A 16,602-nucleotide genomic window follows, 5' to 3' on the forward strand; every position below is an offset into this window, starting at 1 on the left:
CACCTCATTCCATGACAACGCCAAGGTCTATGACTGGGCCCCTCTGGCGTTGCTATCTGAAACATCCATCTTGCTACCTGAGGACCATCTTAACTCACTTCTGAGCCACGACCCGGACGAACCCTCGTGTTCCATAGACAGGGAAAACGACTTCCACATCCGAGTTCGCATCCCTCCCCGAGGGATGCCCATTTGCGCTGACGACAGGGCCACCAATGGGGTGCCCTTCGTTTTTGTTTACTCCGCGATCTTCAAAAGGTTGAAGCTGTGACTCCCCTTCACCTTCTTCGAGAAAGAGCTGATGATGGAGTTGAACGTCGCGCCCTGCCAACTCCACCCCAACGCCTGGGCCTTCATCCGGGCGTTTCAGATCCTGTGCAACCACTTTGGGCACAACGCCTCGGTGGAGGTGTTCCTTTACTTCTTTGAGGCGAAGAAACCAGGGGATAGGTTTTGGGTCAGCCTGAACGGGGTTGCTGGACGGGTGCTTCTGGGCCTGTACCAGCAGTCCTTCAAAGACTGGAAGGGCAGATTTTATATGATATCCGCCACCCCACAAAGCCCTCATCTGCTCGAGGGGTACCCCCTCTACTGGGTCCCCCAGGTTCAATTTAAAAAACCCAAGGACCTCGAGCGCGAGCTGTGTGGGCTTCTCCTGGGGGCTAAGTATGACTCCGCTCGCCTCATCAAGGATGAGTTTGATGTGGTTTCCCTGAAGAAATATATAGGTAGTTCTTTCTCTGCCGCTCCTTAGGACACTTATACCTCCTCATGCATGCTCTTATACTTTTCCCCTTGCTTGCGTCTCTTAGCTGTCTAATTTTCCTCTTTCTTGCCTATGCAGATTCAATGTCAGGGAAAGATAGGAGGTTGGCGGTGTTAGAGCTTGCTAAACGCCGAGCGGCCAAAGGGACTGGCTCTTCCTCTTCCACCACTGAGCCCATTGAAGCCCCTCCACTCTCGGTCGCGCCAGCCGAAGGCCCCGAGCAAGGGAAGAAAAGGAAAAGACTGGTGAAGGCTTCTTCGCTGGTACCTGCTGCTGCTGCTGCCTCAGTGGAAGAGGAAAGCTCTGGCTCCCCCCTCATTCATCGCCAGAGGAAGAAAACAGTGGTTGAGGGGGTCTCGTCTCTCCAGCCTGGAGGGATCGAGGTGGTAGAGGTAGAGGAAGGTTCACCACCTCCCCCTCCCTCTACTCGACCTGCCCCAGAGCCCGCATGCCCACCTTCTCCTTGCCAACAATCGCCCCCGATCTCTCAACCGCCAACTTCCCCCCCAGCAGGCCAATCACCTGGTCCATCCGCTCACCCTGCTGGGGATGTTTCTGCTCAAAACGAGTGTGCCCCGCCTCCACTAACAATCTCCACCGCAAATGCTGAACATGGTGGGTCTGGCTCGCGCCCAAGCAACACCGGAGCCAACCATGAGAACTTCAGCAGAGTTATCTCTATGGTGCGACAGCACATCAGCAACGGGGAGCTTGTCGACTGGAGCGGGGAGGAGATAGATGCACACCTTACCAAGCAGGTGGTGCTCTCGCTGGAGTTCTCCACCCAGCATCGCAAGCAGAAGGCCCTGGAGAAAAGGGTGAAGGAACTTGAGCACGACAATGAGTCGCTGCACAGTGACCTTGAAGCCGCTCAGGGGTCTGTTGAGCTGATGCGAGGCATGGTGGAGAAGGCCAGGAGGGAGTATTTGCTGCAGGTCCAGGAGACCATCAAGATGGAGATCTTGATGGGGCAGACTGTTGGTCCTCTGGACTGCAAGGTGGCAGAGCTACAGGCTGAGAATTCTTCCTTGCGCGAACAGAGTCAAATGGTAGAGGAGTTACAGGCTGAGAACGCCTCCCTACGCCAACAGGATTCTCAGCGGGTGGAGATGCTCAAATCTGCCAAAGAGGCAACTGCTGCCGCTGAAAGGAAGCTTGAGGAGGCAGTGGGCAAGCTGTCTGAAGCTGCCTCCTCCCTTGCTGCCCTCACCACACAGAGGGATGCTGCAGAGGCTACGAGGCGAAGTCTGGAGGCGGAGAAAGAGGACTTGATGAACGTGGGCGCTGATTCCCTCATTGATGGATTCGAGCTGGCGCTCGAGCAAGTCCGCTGCGTCCTCCCAGAACTGGACCTTTCACAATTCAGCATCCATCACTCGGTGGTAGACGGAAAACTTAGGCCTCCTACTCCCTGAATCTCTTCCCTTTTGTAAATTTGACTTCTTCTGTAACCTTATATTTCTGCACCATTCAACTCTTTGTAACTGACAATTGTATGGACATCTCTGGTGATATGCCTTGATTTCAACTGCTCAATTTTCTCTTGTATTTTCTTTGGACTTCACTTATCTTTATGTGCGCGACTAACTGTTAGCTAGTTTAGGTTCAGCGCGATCTTGGGCTTTACCTTTCCTTTCGTACACGACTAAGTGTTGACCAGCTTAGGCTTAGCGCGATCTGCTTCTCTTACTCTTTGCGCGCGACTAAGTGTTAACCAGCTTAGGCTTAGCGCGATCTGCTTGATCACGACTGGCTATTCCCTCAGCTTGGTGTTTAACGGTCCTCGTGCGCTGCTTTGCACTACTAGCCAATTACCGACAACTCATCAGTGATCGCTCTTTAGTCCTTACTTAGCTTTCTCTGTCGCTCTAGCGCTAAGTGCATAAAGGACCTTGACATCGATCGCTCAAAGTGATGCCTCGTCTTGGGAAAAGAAAGTGTCTCTCGCTAACCCCTTTCCCTTTCCCCAAGGTCATCACCCTTTGGCGGGTTGAGTCGCTCATTCCCTGTCTCACTCCTGGGGTGAGAAAGGTTTCTGACTGAGAGTCTTACTGGGCCAATATTGGTGTATGCCAAGTGGGTAAGGACGTTTTGTCAAAACCTTTCCTTTCCCTCTCTTGGTCTTACTAGCACCCCTGGCTTTTCAAACCTTTCTGCTTGCGCTCACACCTGGGGTGAGGAAGACTTAGATCGGTGCCAGTACTTGCGCCTAGGGCAAGTAGGGCCTAACCAATCACCTGCACTTGCACCTGGGGCAAGGAGGATTTTAACTTTAATACTTGAGCACACTTTATATGCTGGAAATTTTCCTTTAATTGGGTGGCCTCGTTAAAAACCCTCTTTAGGGAAAAGAGTGCCCCCTTGTCTGTTCAACTGTTTCCACCACAAACAAAGCATGTGTCTTTTAGCGTGAGAACGCCATTACTGTACAATTTTAACTGAAATAAAATTTTAAATGGGTGGCGTTCCACGTTCTGGGGATTGCTCCTCCTTCCAAAGTCTCTAGGCGATAGGCTCCGTTCTCTAATGTCTCCACCACTCTGTACGGGCCTGTCCACTTCGGGGATAACTTGTTCTGCATGTCATTCTGATGCGCCTTTCTCATCACCAGATCACCTACCTGGAAGCGCCTGGGCCTCACTTTAGAGTTGTGCCTCCGCTCTACTCTTCTCTTCACGGCTTCAGCACTGACTCTGGCCTCTTCTCGCACTTCGTCTAGCAGATCCAGATTCACCTTACGCTCTTCATTGGACTCTTCAGCAACGAAGTTCAAGAATCTGGGGGAGCTCTCCTGTATCTCTACAGGAATCATGGCGTCTGTCCCATAGACAAGGCTGAAGGGTGTCTCATGGGTGCTGGACTGTGGGGTGGTGTGATAAGACCACACAATTCTGGGGACCTCCTCTGCCCAGCCTCCTTTGGCCTTGTCTAGTCTTCGCTTCAGCCCCCTGAGCAGCACTCGATTTGCTGACTCCACCTGCCCATTTGTTTGTGGGTGCTCCACTGATGCGAAGACCTGTTGTATCTTTAACTCTTCACACATTTTCCTCAGCTGATGACTTGTGAACTGGGTGCCATTGTCGGAAACCAGCCTCTTGGGTATTCCGAAGCGGCAGACAATGTTCTTCCAGACGAAGTGTTCAACTTTCTGTGCGGTGATGTGTGCAACTGGCTCTGCCTCCACCCACTTAGTGAAATATTCGATGGCCACAATGAGGAACTTCATCTGCCTTGTCGCCAGGGGAAAAGGTCCTAGGATGTCAATCCCCCATGTATGGAATGGCCACGGGCTATGGATGGACCTCAACTCCTCAGGGGGTGCCTTGTGCCAATCTGCGTGCAGCTGACATTGTTTGCATCGCTGAGCAAACCTTATGCAATCTTCCTTCAGCTTTGGCCAGTAGTACCCCGCGCGGAGTACTCTACTTGCCAAAGCGCGACCACCTACATGGCTTCCGCACACCCCCTCGTGCAGCTCAGACATGAGTCTGGTGCATTGCTCGCCGTGTGCACAGATCTGCACAGGGTGAGAAAATCCAAATCTAAATAGGCTTCCATCTATGAGAGTAAACTTACTTGAACCCCTCTTTATTCTTTTTGCCTCTGCCAGATCGAGCGGGAGTACACCATCTTCTAAGTATAGCCGGTATGGCGTCATCCAGGTGTGGGGTTCCTTCTCCGCGTGGACCTCCATCGACTCACCGATCTTTGAGGGTCGCGATCTCACCCTCGGCGCTCTCAGCGTCTCTTGAGTCAACGACCGATGACCGATCGTTAGACGCTCCATTGACTTGTATACATGAAGCACCTGGTTGTCTGACACAAACGCGCGCGGCACCTTCAGGGTCTCCTGAATGACAGTCCTCTGCTTCCCCCCTTTGCCTGAGCTGGCCAGCTTGGCAAGCAGGTCTGCTCGGGCGTTCTGCTCTCTTGGTACATGCACTAACTCAAACTCGGCGAAAGACGTCTTCAGGAGCTGCACATACTCCAGGTAGGCTGCCATCTGGGGGTCCTTTGCTTGGAACTCCCCGGTAACCTGCCCGGTGACCAGTAACGAATCGCTCTTGGCCAGCAGATTTCTTGCTCCCATTTCCCTTGCTAGCAACATTCCCGCGATCAGGGCCTCGTACTCCGCCTGATTGTTGCTAGCTTTGAAGGCGAAACGGAGGGACTGCTCGATCAGTACTCCGTTTGGCCCTTCCAGGATGACTCCAGCGCCGCTTCCCTGCTGATTAGAGGAGCCATCCACCGATAACACCCATCAGAAATCTAGCCCTTCTGCAGGTGTCGCGATGGATGATAGCTCGACTACGAAGTCCGCGAACACCTGCCCCTTGATCGGTCCTCGGGGCTCGTACTGAATATCGAATTCCGACAATTCTACTGCCCACTTGACCATCCTTCCTGCCACATCAGGTTTCTTCAATACATTCTGGATAGGCAGATCAGTCATCACCACCACCGTGAAGCTGTGGAAATAATGCCTGAGTCTTCTGGCTGAGAATACCACCGCTAGAGCAGCCTTCTCGAGAGCCTGGTACCTGGTTTCAGGGCCTTGCAGCACCTTACTTACGAAGTAAACAGGCCTCTGGGCCTGGTCCTGCTCTTGCACCAGGACTGAACTGACTGCCCTCTCCGTAACAGCAAAGTATAGACGAAGAGGGATGCCTACCTGGGGTTTTCGCAAGACTGGGGGGCTTGCCAGATACCCCTTCAACTTAATGAAGGCCTCCTCGCACTCCTGCGTCCAGAGAAATCTGTTGTTGCGCTTGAGACACTGGAAGTATGGGTGACCTTTCTCCCCACCAGCAGACATAAATCGGGACAGTGCTGCCAAGCGACCGGTGAGCTGCTGCACCTCCTTCATCGTCGTTGGGCTCCTCATCGCCACGATCGCCGCACACTTCTCCGGGTTAGCTTCGATTCCTCGCTCTGTCAAGAGGAAACCCAAGAACTTCCCAGCCTCCACACCGAATATGCATTTCTCAGGGTTGAGCTTCAGCCTATACTTGGCAATGGTGGTGAATAGCTCTTCCAGATCAGCTGCATGATGCTTCTTCTCTTGGGACGTAACCACCATGTCATCTACATAGGCGTGTACGTTCCTTCCCAGCATGGGCGAGAGCACCCTATCCATGAGCCGCTGGTAGGTAGCCCCCGCATTCTTCAACCCAAATGGCATGACCTTGTAGCAGTAGCAAGACCGTTCCGTCATAAACGCGGTCTTGCATTCGTCCATTGGGTGCATCCTGATCTGATTATACCCTGAGAAAGCGTCCAAGAAGCTGAGTAGCTTTCCCCCTGAGGCGCTATCGACTAGAGCATCTATACTGGGTAAGGGGTAAGAATCCTTGGGGCACGCCTTATTGAGGTCAGTGAAGTCCACGCACATTCTCCACTTGCCGCTTGCCTTCCGCACCAGTACCACATTCGCTAGCCACTCGGGGTACTGGATTTCTCTGATATGCCCTGCGACAAGGAGCTTCTGCGCTTCGTCGTGGATCACCTTCCTCTTCTCCTCGTTGAATTTCCTTCTTCTCTGCCGCACCGGTCGAACCATGGGGTCCATCGATAGACGATGGCAGAGGAAATCGGGGTCGATTCCTGGCATGTCGGATGATGACCATGCAAAGGCATTCATGTGCTTCTCAATCACACCCATGATCAACCTTCGCTCTTCTTCAATGAGGGATCCCCCCAACTTGAATTTTCTTCCCCTGATGTCCACCTCGACCCATCCTTCAGCTGGGTGGGGCCTCCTCTCACTGGCAATGACCGCTCTCGCGATCCCTGACTCGCGAGGAGTGATCGTGCCCTCCTCCTCTTCCTCGACTTGGGCCACCTGGGAGCCCCCCACCGCAGCGTTCTCCATCCTCTGAGCGCCTTGTGTCTCCCTGACCGCCAATCGCTCTTCGCGCACGCCTGGTGGTGGTTTTGTGGTGACATGGCACACACTTCTTTTTTGCTTCAAACTGTTCTCATAACAGCGTCTTGCCTCAGCCTGATCCGACATGATGGTTATCACGGCCCCTTCCATCGACGGCAGCTTCAACTTCATATGCCTTGTCGATGGTATTGCGCCCAGTCTATTGAGCGTTGGCCTCCCCAACATAACATTGTACGCAGAAGGGGCGTTCACCACCAGGTACTTTATCTTTTCCGTGCGGGCTGCCGTTCCGTCAGTGAACGTTGTCCTCAGCTCGATGTATCCCCGCACTTCTACCTGATCCCCTGCAAAACCGTAGAGACAACCAGTATACGGTCTCAACTGATCAGGGGACAACAGTAGCTTGTTGAATGTTGGCCAGAACATGACATCCGCCGAGCTTCCTTGATCTACGAGTAGTCTATGCACTCGTCTTCCTGCTGTGATGAGAGAAATGACCACAGGGTCGTTGTCGTGTGGGACAACGTCTCGTAGGTCAGCTTTCCTGAAGACAATGTCCACCTCAGGGTAATGACTCTCATTCACTGCATCTACCGCCATCACAGATCGAGTGTATCTCCTTCTTTGTGAACCTGTGCATCCCCCACCAGAGAAGCCTCCAGCGATCGTCTGCACTTCCCCATGCACAGGGACTTCATGCTGTTGCTCTCCAGTTTGGGATCCTGACGCGCGATCACCCTGTGGCTCACGCAGGTAATCTGCTAGAAAACCAGACTTCACCAACTCTGCCAGTTGGTGTCCCAGCGCCAAACAGGAATGAAGTGTATGTCCAAAGGCCTGATGAAACTCACACCATTCATTCTTCTTCCTTCCGAGTACCTTGTCTGTCTTCTCTGGTACTCGTAGTCTTGCTGCTACGGCAGGAAGGGCGATGAGATCCGCCAACCCCACCATGAAGTTGTATCTCGGGGGTGCGTTATTCTCCCTTGCACGCCCCTTACTCTGGTCTTTGCCTGGTGCATAGGGACGAGGTTTTTCCCGCACCTTCTTCCCCTCTTTGGCCTCATGCACCCTTGCTTGCTGTGGTTTTCCTTGCCCTCCACGCGGTCTGGGTGGTGCAGCACTTCCCCTCTTCTCAGAAACCTCTGTTTCTGCCACTATGTGCGCCACCGCACGCCGCCGGATCTCTGCAAAGGTGCTGGGATGGCTCCTGATGAGAGACTCACTGAAAGGGCCAGGCAGCACTCCCTTCTTAAACGCGTGCACAAGCATATCTTCATCTTTGCTGGGTAGTCTAACCACTTGTGCTCCAAAACGGTTGAGGTAGTCTTTCAGCGACTCCCCCTGGTATTGGCGCACGTCGAACAGGTCGTAGGACACCACTGCAGGTGCCTTGTTGACGATGTATTGTTCAGTGAAGAGCTTCGAGAACTGAGAGAAAGACGTGATATGCCCTTCTGGTAAACTCACGAACCACTCCATGGCGATTCCGCTCAATGTGCTCATGAACATCTTGCAGTATACAGCGTCTGAGCCCCCAGACAACATCATCTAGGTGTGGAATGCCGTCAGATGCGCCTCCGGGTCTTCTACCCCCTTGAACGACGCTTTTACCCCCACCAAGTTGGGAGGCACCATGGTTCCCATAATCTCAGGGGAGAATGGCATGGGAAATGCCCTTGGAGGTGAGGGCTGCCTAGACACCCTTTCGTCAACAACGTGCTCCCTCTGCGCCTGCAGCGTTCTTCTCAACTCTTCGTTGACACGATTCAGTTCGTCGTTCCTGCTTTGCGACGCAGCCAACTCCGTCTGCATCCTTTCTTGTTCGACTTTCGACGCTGCAGCGTTATCCTGCAGCGTGCGCACCATTTCCAGGACCTGCGCCATTGTCACAGCTCCTTCATCAGCGGATGGCGCAGGTGATGGTTGTCTGTTTCTAGGCATCTTCTCTATCAGAGAAACTGATAAAACTCTGGTGAGCTTTAAAACTGTGGTATATATGGGACAACGATTCACTCGCGCCCCACGGTGGGCGCCAAATGATCCTGCCGGCAACTTGAACGTGGGTGAATCGCTTCGTAACACTCTCTGCCCTGTCTTCGCGACTGCGTCTCCTGAAGAGTCACCTTCTGAACTTTCTCTCAGATGTCTTCGAAATGTGACCTGCAAAATACACAGACGGCGCCTCTAGCGGCCGTTTGCACTCCGACGATCAAGTTAGTTCAACAGAACCACCAGAAACTGAAAACTAGTAATGTGTGTGTGAGAAAAACTTGCACTCTGTTTTTCGTCTATCCTCCTCCTCACTCTCACTCTGATTCTGCCTTTTATCTCTCTTTCCCTGCTTCTGGGCATAACAGAATTCTGTTATGCTTTTCTGGCATGTGTCAGAACCCTGTCATGCTTTTCAGAGAAAGCGTACCTTCAGAATCAGCAATGGGGAGCGTGAGAGTCTGCGCATGTCTGCGCTTGGCTGCGCCTGTCTGTACCTTTAGCGGTACGGAGTGCTCTTTTGTCTGGACCGCACCCCTCTCAGATGGTGACACGTGGAGGCCTGCAACTCACATCTAACCACACACGTGTCACTTGCTGGAAGGGCTCTAGCGCCTCTCTTTGCCTGCCTAAGCTACGCCCTTGCGGAGTAACTTAGGATGCTTCTCTTATCTGGGTAAATTGCACACTCTTAGGAGTGGACGTCGGGTGTGGCTGGTCTAGGCGCACTCACCGAACGTTACTCTCTGTGTAGGCGACTTACCCTTCTGGATGACACGCACGTAATGGGTTGAGGGAATCACCAATCACCAACTGGCTTACTAGTTCCCTCAGGCCACTCTCGTGCATGATTCCTTGAGGTGTGCTCATGCGAGGTCCATGCGTAACGCTCTCGCTGGGAACCTTAGTCCCAGTTTAACTGCGTGTAACACGAGACCCCGATGACAATACACCCGATGACTGATCAGTGTTTATTCGCTACTCGCGCTCTGCCTCCAGGCGCGAGTCTGGGAACTGGTCTGCTGGTGGTCACTTGGCTACTGACCACCGATCACCATTCTGGGTGATCTATCCCCCGACCTCTCTGCCGCCTGATCTGTCGGTGGTAACTTGGTTACTGACCACCGATCACCTCTCTTGGCGATCGTCCCCCTACCTCTCTGCCACCTGGTCCACGTGTCACCCTGCGAGTGGTCCACGTGGTTCTCTGATGCTGACGTCATCGACTACCGATGACCGATCGGATCACTAGCAAACAACAACCAGTTTCCAGTGAAAGTGAAGAAGAGAACATAAGTTTGTTATCAAGAAAATTCAGCAAATTCTTGAGAAAGAGATAAGCTTCTAAAAGGTATGATTCAAAGAAACCTAGTGAATTCAATTCTAATAAGTATACTTGTTATGGCTGTGGTGAACAGGGTCATATCAAGGCTGAATGTCCAAACAATGAAGTTAAAGAAAAAGGAGACTTCAAAAGGGAGAAAAAGGGAAAAGCTAAGAAAGAATATATAGCATGGGATGACAATGATGTCTCATCCTCAAGTTCTTCAGATGAAGAGGAAGCTAATCTTTGCCTTCTAGCATCAGTAACAAGTAGCATGGATTCTACTCATCAAGTAAAGGTACCACCTATGATCAATTGCTTAATGCTTTTTATGAAACTCATGATGAAGCCAACCGATTGGTACTTTCTCTCAACCGGTTGAAAGGATTAAATAACTGGTTGGAAAATAGAGTTAAGACTTTATAGGAAGAGATAAGCAAGACAAAACAAGATTTTGAAAATCTTGATTTAATTTACAAAAATTCTTCTTGAAGTTGTGAGATAAAAGCTTGTGAAAATTGTGAACTTCTTGAAAAGAAGATTTGCTACCTTTTGAAAACCTTGGACAAGCTTACAACTGGAAAGTCCAATTTTGAATATGTTTTAGCTTCACAAAAATGTGTATTTGGAAAAGTAGGATTGGGTTTTTACCCTCAAAGCAAAGAAAAGAAAATTACAAAACCTTTTTCAAATTTTCCAGAAAAACAATTGGTTAAAATATCGTTTTAACCGGTTGTTACATGCTTCTATTGCATGAAGAAAGACCATTCTATCAGGTATTGCAGGTTGTGTAAATTCTTTATACCTAAAGGCATCTATAAGTGGATTCCTAGATGTATTGCTAATTCAAAAGATAAATCTAACACTGAAGGTCCCAAATTCTTCAAGGGATCAAATCTTGAGATTTGACAAAGTTCTGTTTTGCAGGTTTTTCATTTCTCTTGAAAGGTTCAGCAAGGACTGAATATTTTGTACATGTCAACATATCAAAGTCTAGTGTTGGTTTCCTGAACTTTCTGTAATTAGAAAATCTGAAATCTAAGAATAAGACTCTCATTCTTTGTTGAGAACTATTGGTGCTATACCGACCATTCCTTGGACGTAGTTGACTGCTAGTAGACGTGGGGCCACGTAAGCCGGGACCCGCGAGCGGCATGGGCCAGTGCCTTGCAGACGGCACGCCTAGGATGTCGAGGAGTGGTCAGGCGTCGGTCACGTAAGCTGGGTCCCACAAGCGATATGCCTAGAGTGCCTCGCAGACGGTACGCCCAGGGGGTCGAGGAGTGGTCAGGCATCGGTCATCAGCGTTGGGCCACTAGAGGTGGATCCCAGACAACACTCCAGTTATCACTTAGGGAGAAGCCTAGATCACGAGGGGTTCATGTGTGTGGCGTGAATGACGCGTTCAAGCGTAGCACAAGTAAAGAGCCACTGGAAGAGATAAAGCCCATGAGGGTTACATTCCAAGGGTAAGCTACATGCATGGCACGTGAACAACTAGGACGTTCCTAGGACGGATGGCCCCAGAGATTAGGTGCACAAGTTGGTACTCAGGTAGTCATCCTGTCAAGAGGTTGCACTCCAGTAAGGGAGCCCTACGCACTAGATTGCCCCAAGAGTGGGTGATAACGGCGCTAAGGCACACCCTCAGTAACCCTAATTGTGGTTAGCGGAAACAGCAAAAACCCTAAAGTATATAAAGGGTAGTAACAAACCTAACAAGGTACACAGGCTTTTACGCAAAACTTACACAAATACAGACACAGATTCACAGAGCTTTTACGGCTAAGTGTTTTGGTGTTTCCTAGCCCTAAGATTGACTTGAGCGTTGGAGTGCAAACGACCTCTGGGCGCCCTTTGTCTTTGCAATTTCAGGTGTTTGATCGCAGGAAGGCACATAGAATTGGGCGTGTGATCTTCGTGGATGTACGAAGCAATCGAGTTAACCGGCAAGAACATTTGGCGCCGACCGTGGGGCCTGAGTTAAAACATTGCCCCATTCACAAGAACAGAAGAAAGATCCACCAAAGATGAGAAACACGAGGCAAGGATCCGTTGCACCTAGTGGAGGCGAGAGCCTCACCCTGCAACAAATCATGGAAACGATGCAGGCTCTCCAAGAAACGGTGGTTGCATCAAGAGCGGATCAAGAACGCATCCAGATTGATCTGGCTGCGTCGCTAGCAATGAATGAAGAATTGCAAAGAACCAATGAAGAGTTGCGTAGGAATTTGCGGAATCAAGCAGGGGAATGTGAGGTGGAAGATCAAGAACCTCCTACACCACCCATGGATTTCCCTATGCCATTCTCGCAAGCGATTATGGACGCCGTGATACCAGCCACGTTCGTGGGGCCTAAAGCCACCTTCACAGGTGTAGAAGACCCAAAGGCTCATCTCACGGCCTTCCATACGCAGATGATGTTGGTTGGTGATGTGATTCCAATAACATGAAAGAGATATTATAAGGACATGTTATGGATTCAACTTGAGTTGGAATATGATTAGGCACTTTCTAAGAATTGGATCAATGTTCTTATCATTCAATAATTCACCAAATCACAAGTAACCAAGCCAAACTCATATAGAAACCCATGAAAAGGCAAATGAAACGATTGAAATACAAAAGAATACAAAAGAACCGATTAGAAACATAAAAGCACACAAATGAACCGATTAAATCTCCATGAAACTCAATTAAAAACACAAGAACAAAAAACTAAGAAGAACTACCGAATGAAAACACAAAACAAATAATATTAACCGATTGAAATTGAAAGAAACATCTAAGACATGTTTTAGGATTTGTTTTGGAATGAAAATGGATGAAGAAGATGAAATGAAATAGAGAACTTATGTGGTTGGAGTTCTTGAAGACGCCACTTGAAGGATGTAAGGCTCCAAGATGAGTGTAGATGCCGCCACTTGAGGTTTCAAGAATGCACTCAAGATGAGACTAGAAGAGGAGAAGACACAAGTCTCTCAATCACTCACCAATTTGGGAGAATTTCTTTACTCAAAATATCAATCTATTATTTCAAGGACTCAAGCCCTCCTTTTATAGGAGAAGGACCGGTCATGAGTTTACAAGAAGCTTACAAAGGAAGCTATCCAAGGTTGCCTTGCAACTCTTCCACTTCTAGCGCCTAAAGTAGAGAATGAAGGGATACCTTCTAGACTTTTCCTAAAGCTAATGTCTAAAGATGCTTTACACAAGAGGTATCATTAGGTTTCCCTCTTTAGCATCTTCCTAAACACTATTCTATATTATTTACAAATTTATACAAAAGAAACTATAAAGAGAGATATTAATTGAAGCCCATTCTTGAATGCTTGTAGTCTTCTTTTGGCTTTAGGCTTGGTCCTCTCTTTATTTTAATTCTTCTTTAATTTTTGAGAAGACTAGAACTTTAAATGTTTGGGTGGATGGCCTCTTCCTCCATTAGTAAAATCCTCTCTTATTTGATCTCTATCAGTTGGGGGCTCTGCCGCGGTGCGGTGCAAGCTGTTCATGAGCACACTAGCAGGCACTGCGATGGATTGGTTCATCAACCTCCCTGATGGCTACGTGACGTTGTTCACACAGCTTTTTAAGCTGTTCAGAGAGCAGTACATCGCGAATCGGGCTCCCCCACCCATTTCTTACGATCTTTTCGACGTAAGGCAGTATCAAGGAGAGTCCCTCTAGGAGTTCCTCAATCGTTTTGGGTACAAGTGGTGAGGCTAAACACCAAGGACGAGACCATGATGGTACACACGTTCGGGAAGGGAATCGTGCCGGGACCCTTCAATGAATCGCTCATCAGGAACCGCCCCAAGACTTTTGGCGAGATAAGGCGTCAAGCGGTGGCTCATATTGTCGCAGAGGGAGAGGTCAATGAGAAGCGCACATGTGTTGTTCCCACGCGCCCACGAGCACCTGGTCGACCTCAGCCCTTGAGGGTGCATGAGGCAACGGAGAAAAGGGCCCTAGCGAAGCAACAACCCTACGAACCCAGGAAGCCCCATACTAGGGGGCGCGCAAGGGAGAATGTGCCACCAAGGCACAACTTCGTAGTAGAATTGAAGCACCTGATCATCGTCCCCAACATAGCGGAGAGATTGAAGATGCCCGCAAAGACTGACAAGAAATTGGGGCCTAACAAGAACGCCTGGTGTGAGTTCCACCAAACGTTTGGCCACCCCATACGTAACTGTTTGGCGCTGGGGCACCATTTAGACGAGCTGGTGAAGAATGGGTTCCTGAAGGACTACTTGGTAGAGTCACAGGGAGCGCAGAACCAAATCTGGTTGCTTGATTTTCTCTTTTAGGTAAGCTTGATGAAAAACATGGAGATGTGGTATCTGGACAATGGTTGTTGCAAGCGCATGACTAGAGATAAATCTAAGTTTGTGAAAATCAATTTCAAACAAGAAGGACATGTAACTTATGGAGACAACAATAAAGGAAAGATTCTTGGAAGAGGCACCATCGGAGACAAGAACAACTTCTTGGTTCATGATGTTCTTTATGTTGAAGGTCTCAAGCATAGTCTTAGCATTAGCCAGCTATGTGACAAGGGTTACCAAGTAACCTTCAAGCCAAACTCTTGTGAGATATGCCTACCCAATTCAAAGGAAGTAGTGTTGATTGGTAAAAGGATCAACAATGTTTATCTTTTATATATCTTTTCTCCTACATCTATTGGTTGTTTTCTTTCCAAACATGATGAGTCATGGCTGTGGCATAGAAGAATAGCTCATATTCACATGCATCATTTGAATAAATTGATATCTAAAGATCTTGTAATAGGATTACCCAAACTCAAGTTTGAGAAAGATCACTTATGTGAAGCATGCCAAAAAAGGAAAAAAATCAAGCATTCTTTCAAATTGAAAATTATTATTTTTACTTCAAAACCCCTTGAGCTGCTGCACATGGATCTATTTGGTCCTTCAAGAACCATGAGTCTTGGTGGAAACTACTATGCACTTGTTGTTGTTGATGACTTTTCTAGGTATACATGGACGGTGTTCTTGGAGACAAAGAGTGAGGAATTCTCTGCATTCAAGAAGCTTGCCAAAAGATTGCAAAACTCTTGCTGCAACAACATCATTGCAATTAGAAGTGATCATGGAGGGGAGTTCCAAAATGAAAAATTCAGTACCTATTGTGAAAAGTTGGGAATTTTTCACAACTTTTCTGCACCAAGAACTCCTCAACAGAATGGAGTAGTGGAAAGGAAGAATAGGTCTCTTGAAGAACTAGCAAGAACCATGCTAAGTGAATCTCCCTTACCCAAGAATTTTTGGGCTGATGCTGTGAGCACTTCTTGTTATATGATGAATAGAGTGCTTATAAGGCAAATCTTGAAGAAAACTCCATATGAGCTTTTCAATGGAATGAAGCCAAACATTAGTCACCTAAATGTGTTTGGATGCAGATGTTTCATTATGAATAATGGGAAAGAAAATACGGCGAAGTTTGATGAAAAAGCTTACAATGGCATCTTCATTGGTTATTCTTCAACTAGCCATGCCTATAGAGTCTACAACAAGAGACTCATGACTATGGAGGAGTTTGTCCATGTGGTGTTCGATGAAATCATTCATAGTGATCAGGGTTCTACAAAGGATTATTTAAAAGAAGATGAGTAGAACATCATCTTGCAGAAACTGGAATCCTGCCCAGAAAAACAACCAATTGATTCTGCAAAACAACCGGTTGAAATTCTGCAACAGGAAGATCAGCCAAAGGAATGGAGAATTCCAAGGGATCTTTCAATGGAGAACATCATTGGCCAAATCCAAAAGGGTGTTTCTACACGTAATGTTGTATCTAACTACTGCAAGCATCTGGCTTTTGTCTCACAAGTTGAACATAAGTCAATTGAGGAAGCTCTCAAGGATGATAAATAGGTTGCTACCTTGCATGAGGATTTGCATTAATTCACAAGAAATGATGTTTGGTTTCTTGTTCCAAGGTCTGACCAGATGAACATCATTGGATGCAAATGGGTTTTCAGAAACAAGATGGATGAATCTGGAGTAATTACAAGGAACAAGGCAAGGCTTGTGGCTAAAGGTTATAATCAAGAAGAAGACATAGATTATGGTGAAACCTTTGCTCCAATTGAAAGATTAGAAGTTGTAAGGTTGTTGCTAGCCTTTGCTTGTATGAGTGGATTCAAATTATTTCGGATGGATTTTAAGAGTGCTTTCCTCAATGCAATCATCAATGAGAAAGTCTATGTTGAACAACCACCGGGCTTTGAAGATCATCCACATCCTAACCATATATACAAGCTGAAAAAGGCCTTGTATGGGCTTAAGCAAGCTCCAAGGCCACTAGTGGTATGAGAGGCTTAGTAACTTTATTTTATCCAATGGCTATGAGAGAGGGATGATTGACAAGACTCTCTTTATCAAGAAGTCAAATTCTGAATTTATCTTGGTCCAAATCTATGTTCACATCATTTTTGGTGCTACCAAAGATAGTTTATGTGAAAAGTTTGTGGCTGCCATGCAACGTGAGTTTGAAATGTCTATTATGGGGGAGATTTCATTCTTTCTTGGACTGCAGGTCAAGCAATCCAAAGATGGAATTTTCTTATGTCAATCAAAGTATTGAAAAGAAATTCTCAAGAAGTTTAAA

General features: G+C 48.2%; 1 protein-coding gene across 1 annotated transcript; it reads left to right on the forward strand.

The window, feature by feature from the left end:
* Nucleotides 1-849: 849 nt before the first annotated feature.
* LOC137834045 (uncharacterized) lies at nucleotides 850-2,181 on the forward strand. The gene has a single exon (XM_068642111.1). The coding sequence runs from the start codon at nucleotides 850-852 to the stop codon at nucleotides 2,179-2,181; it is 1,332 nt and encodes a 443-aa protein (XP_068498212.1).
* Nucleotides 2,182-16,602: the final 14,421 nt, after the last annotated feature.

This window comes from Phaseolus vulgaris, chromosome 5 (genome assembly GCF_000499845.2).
Source record: "Phaseolus vulgaris cultivar G19833 chromosome 5, P. vulgaris v2.0, whole genome shotgun sequence".
NCBI classification, from domain to species: Eukaryota; Viridiplantae; Streptophyta; class Magnoliopsida; order Fabales; family Fabaceae; genus Phaseolus; species Phaseolus vulgaris.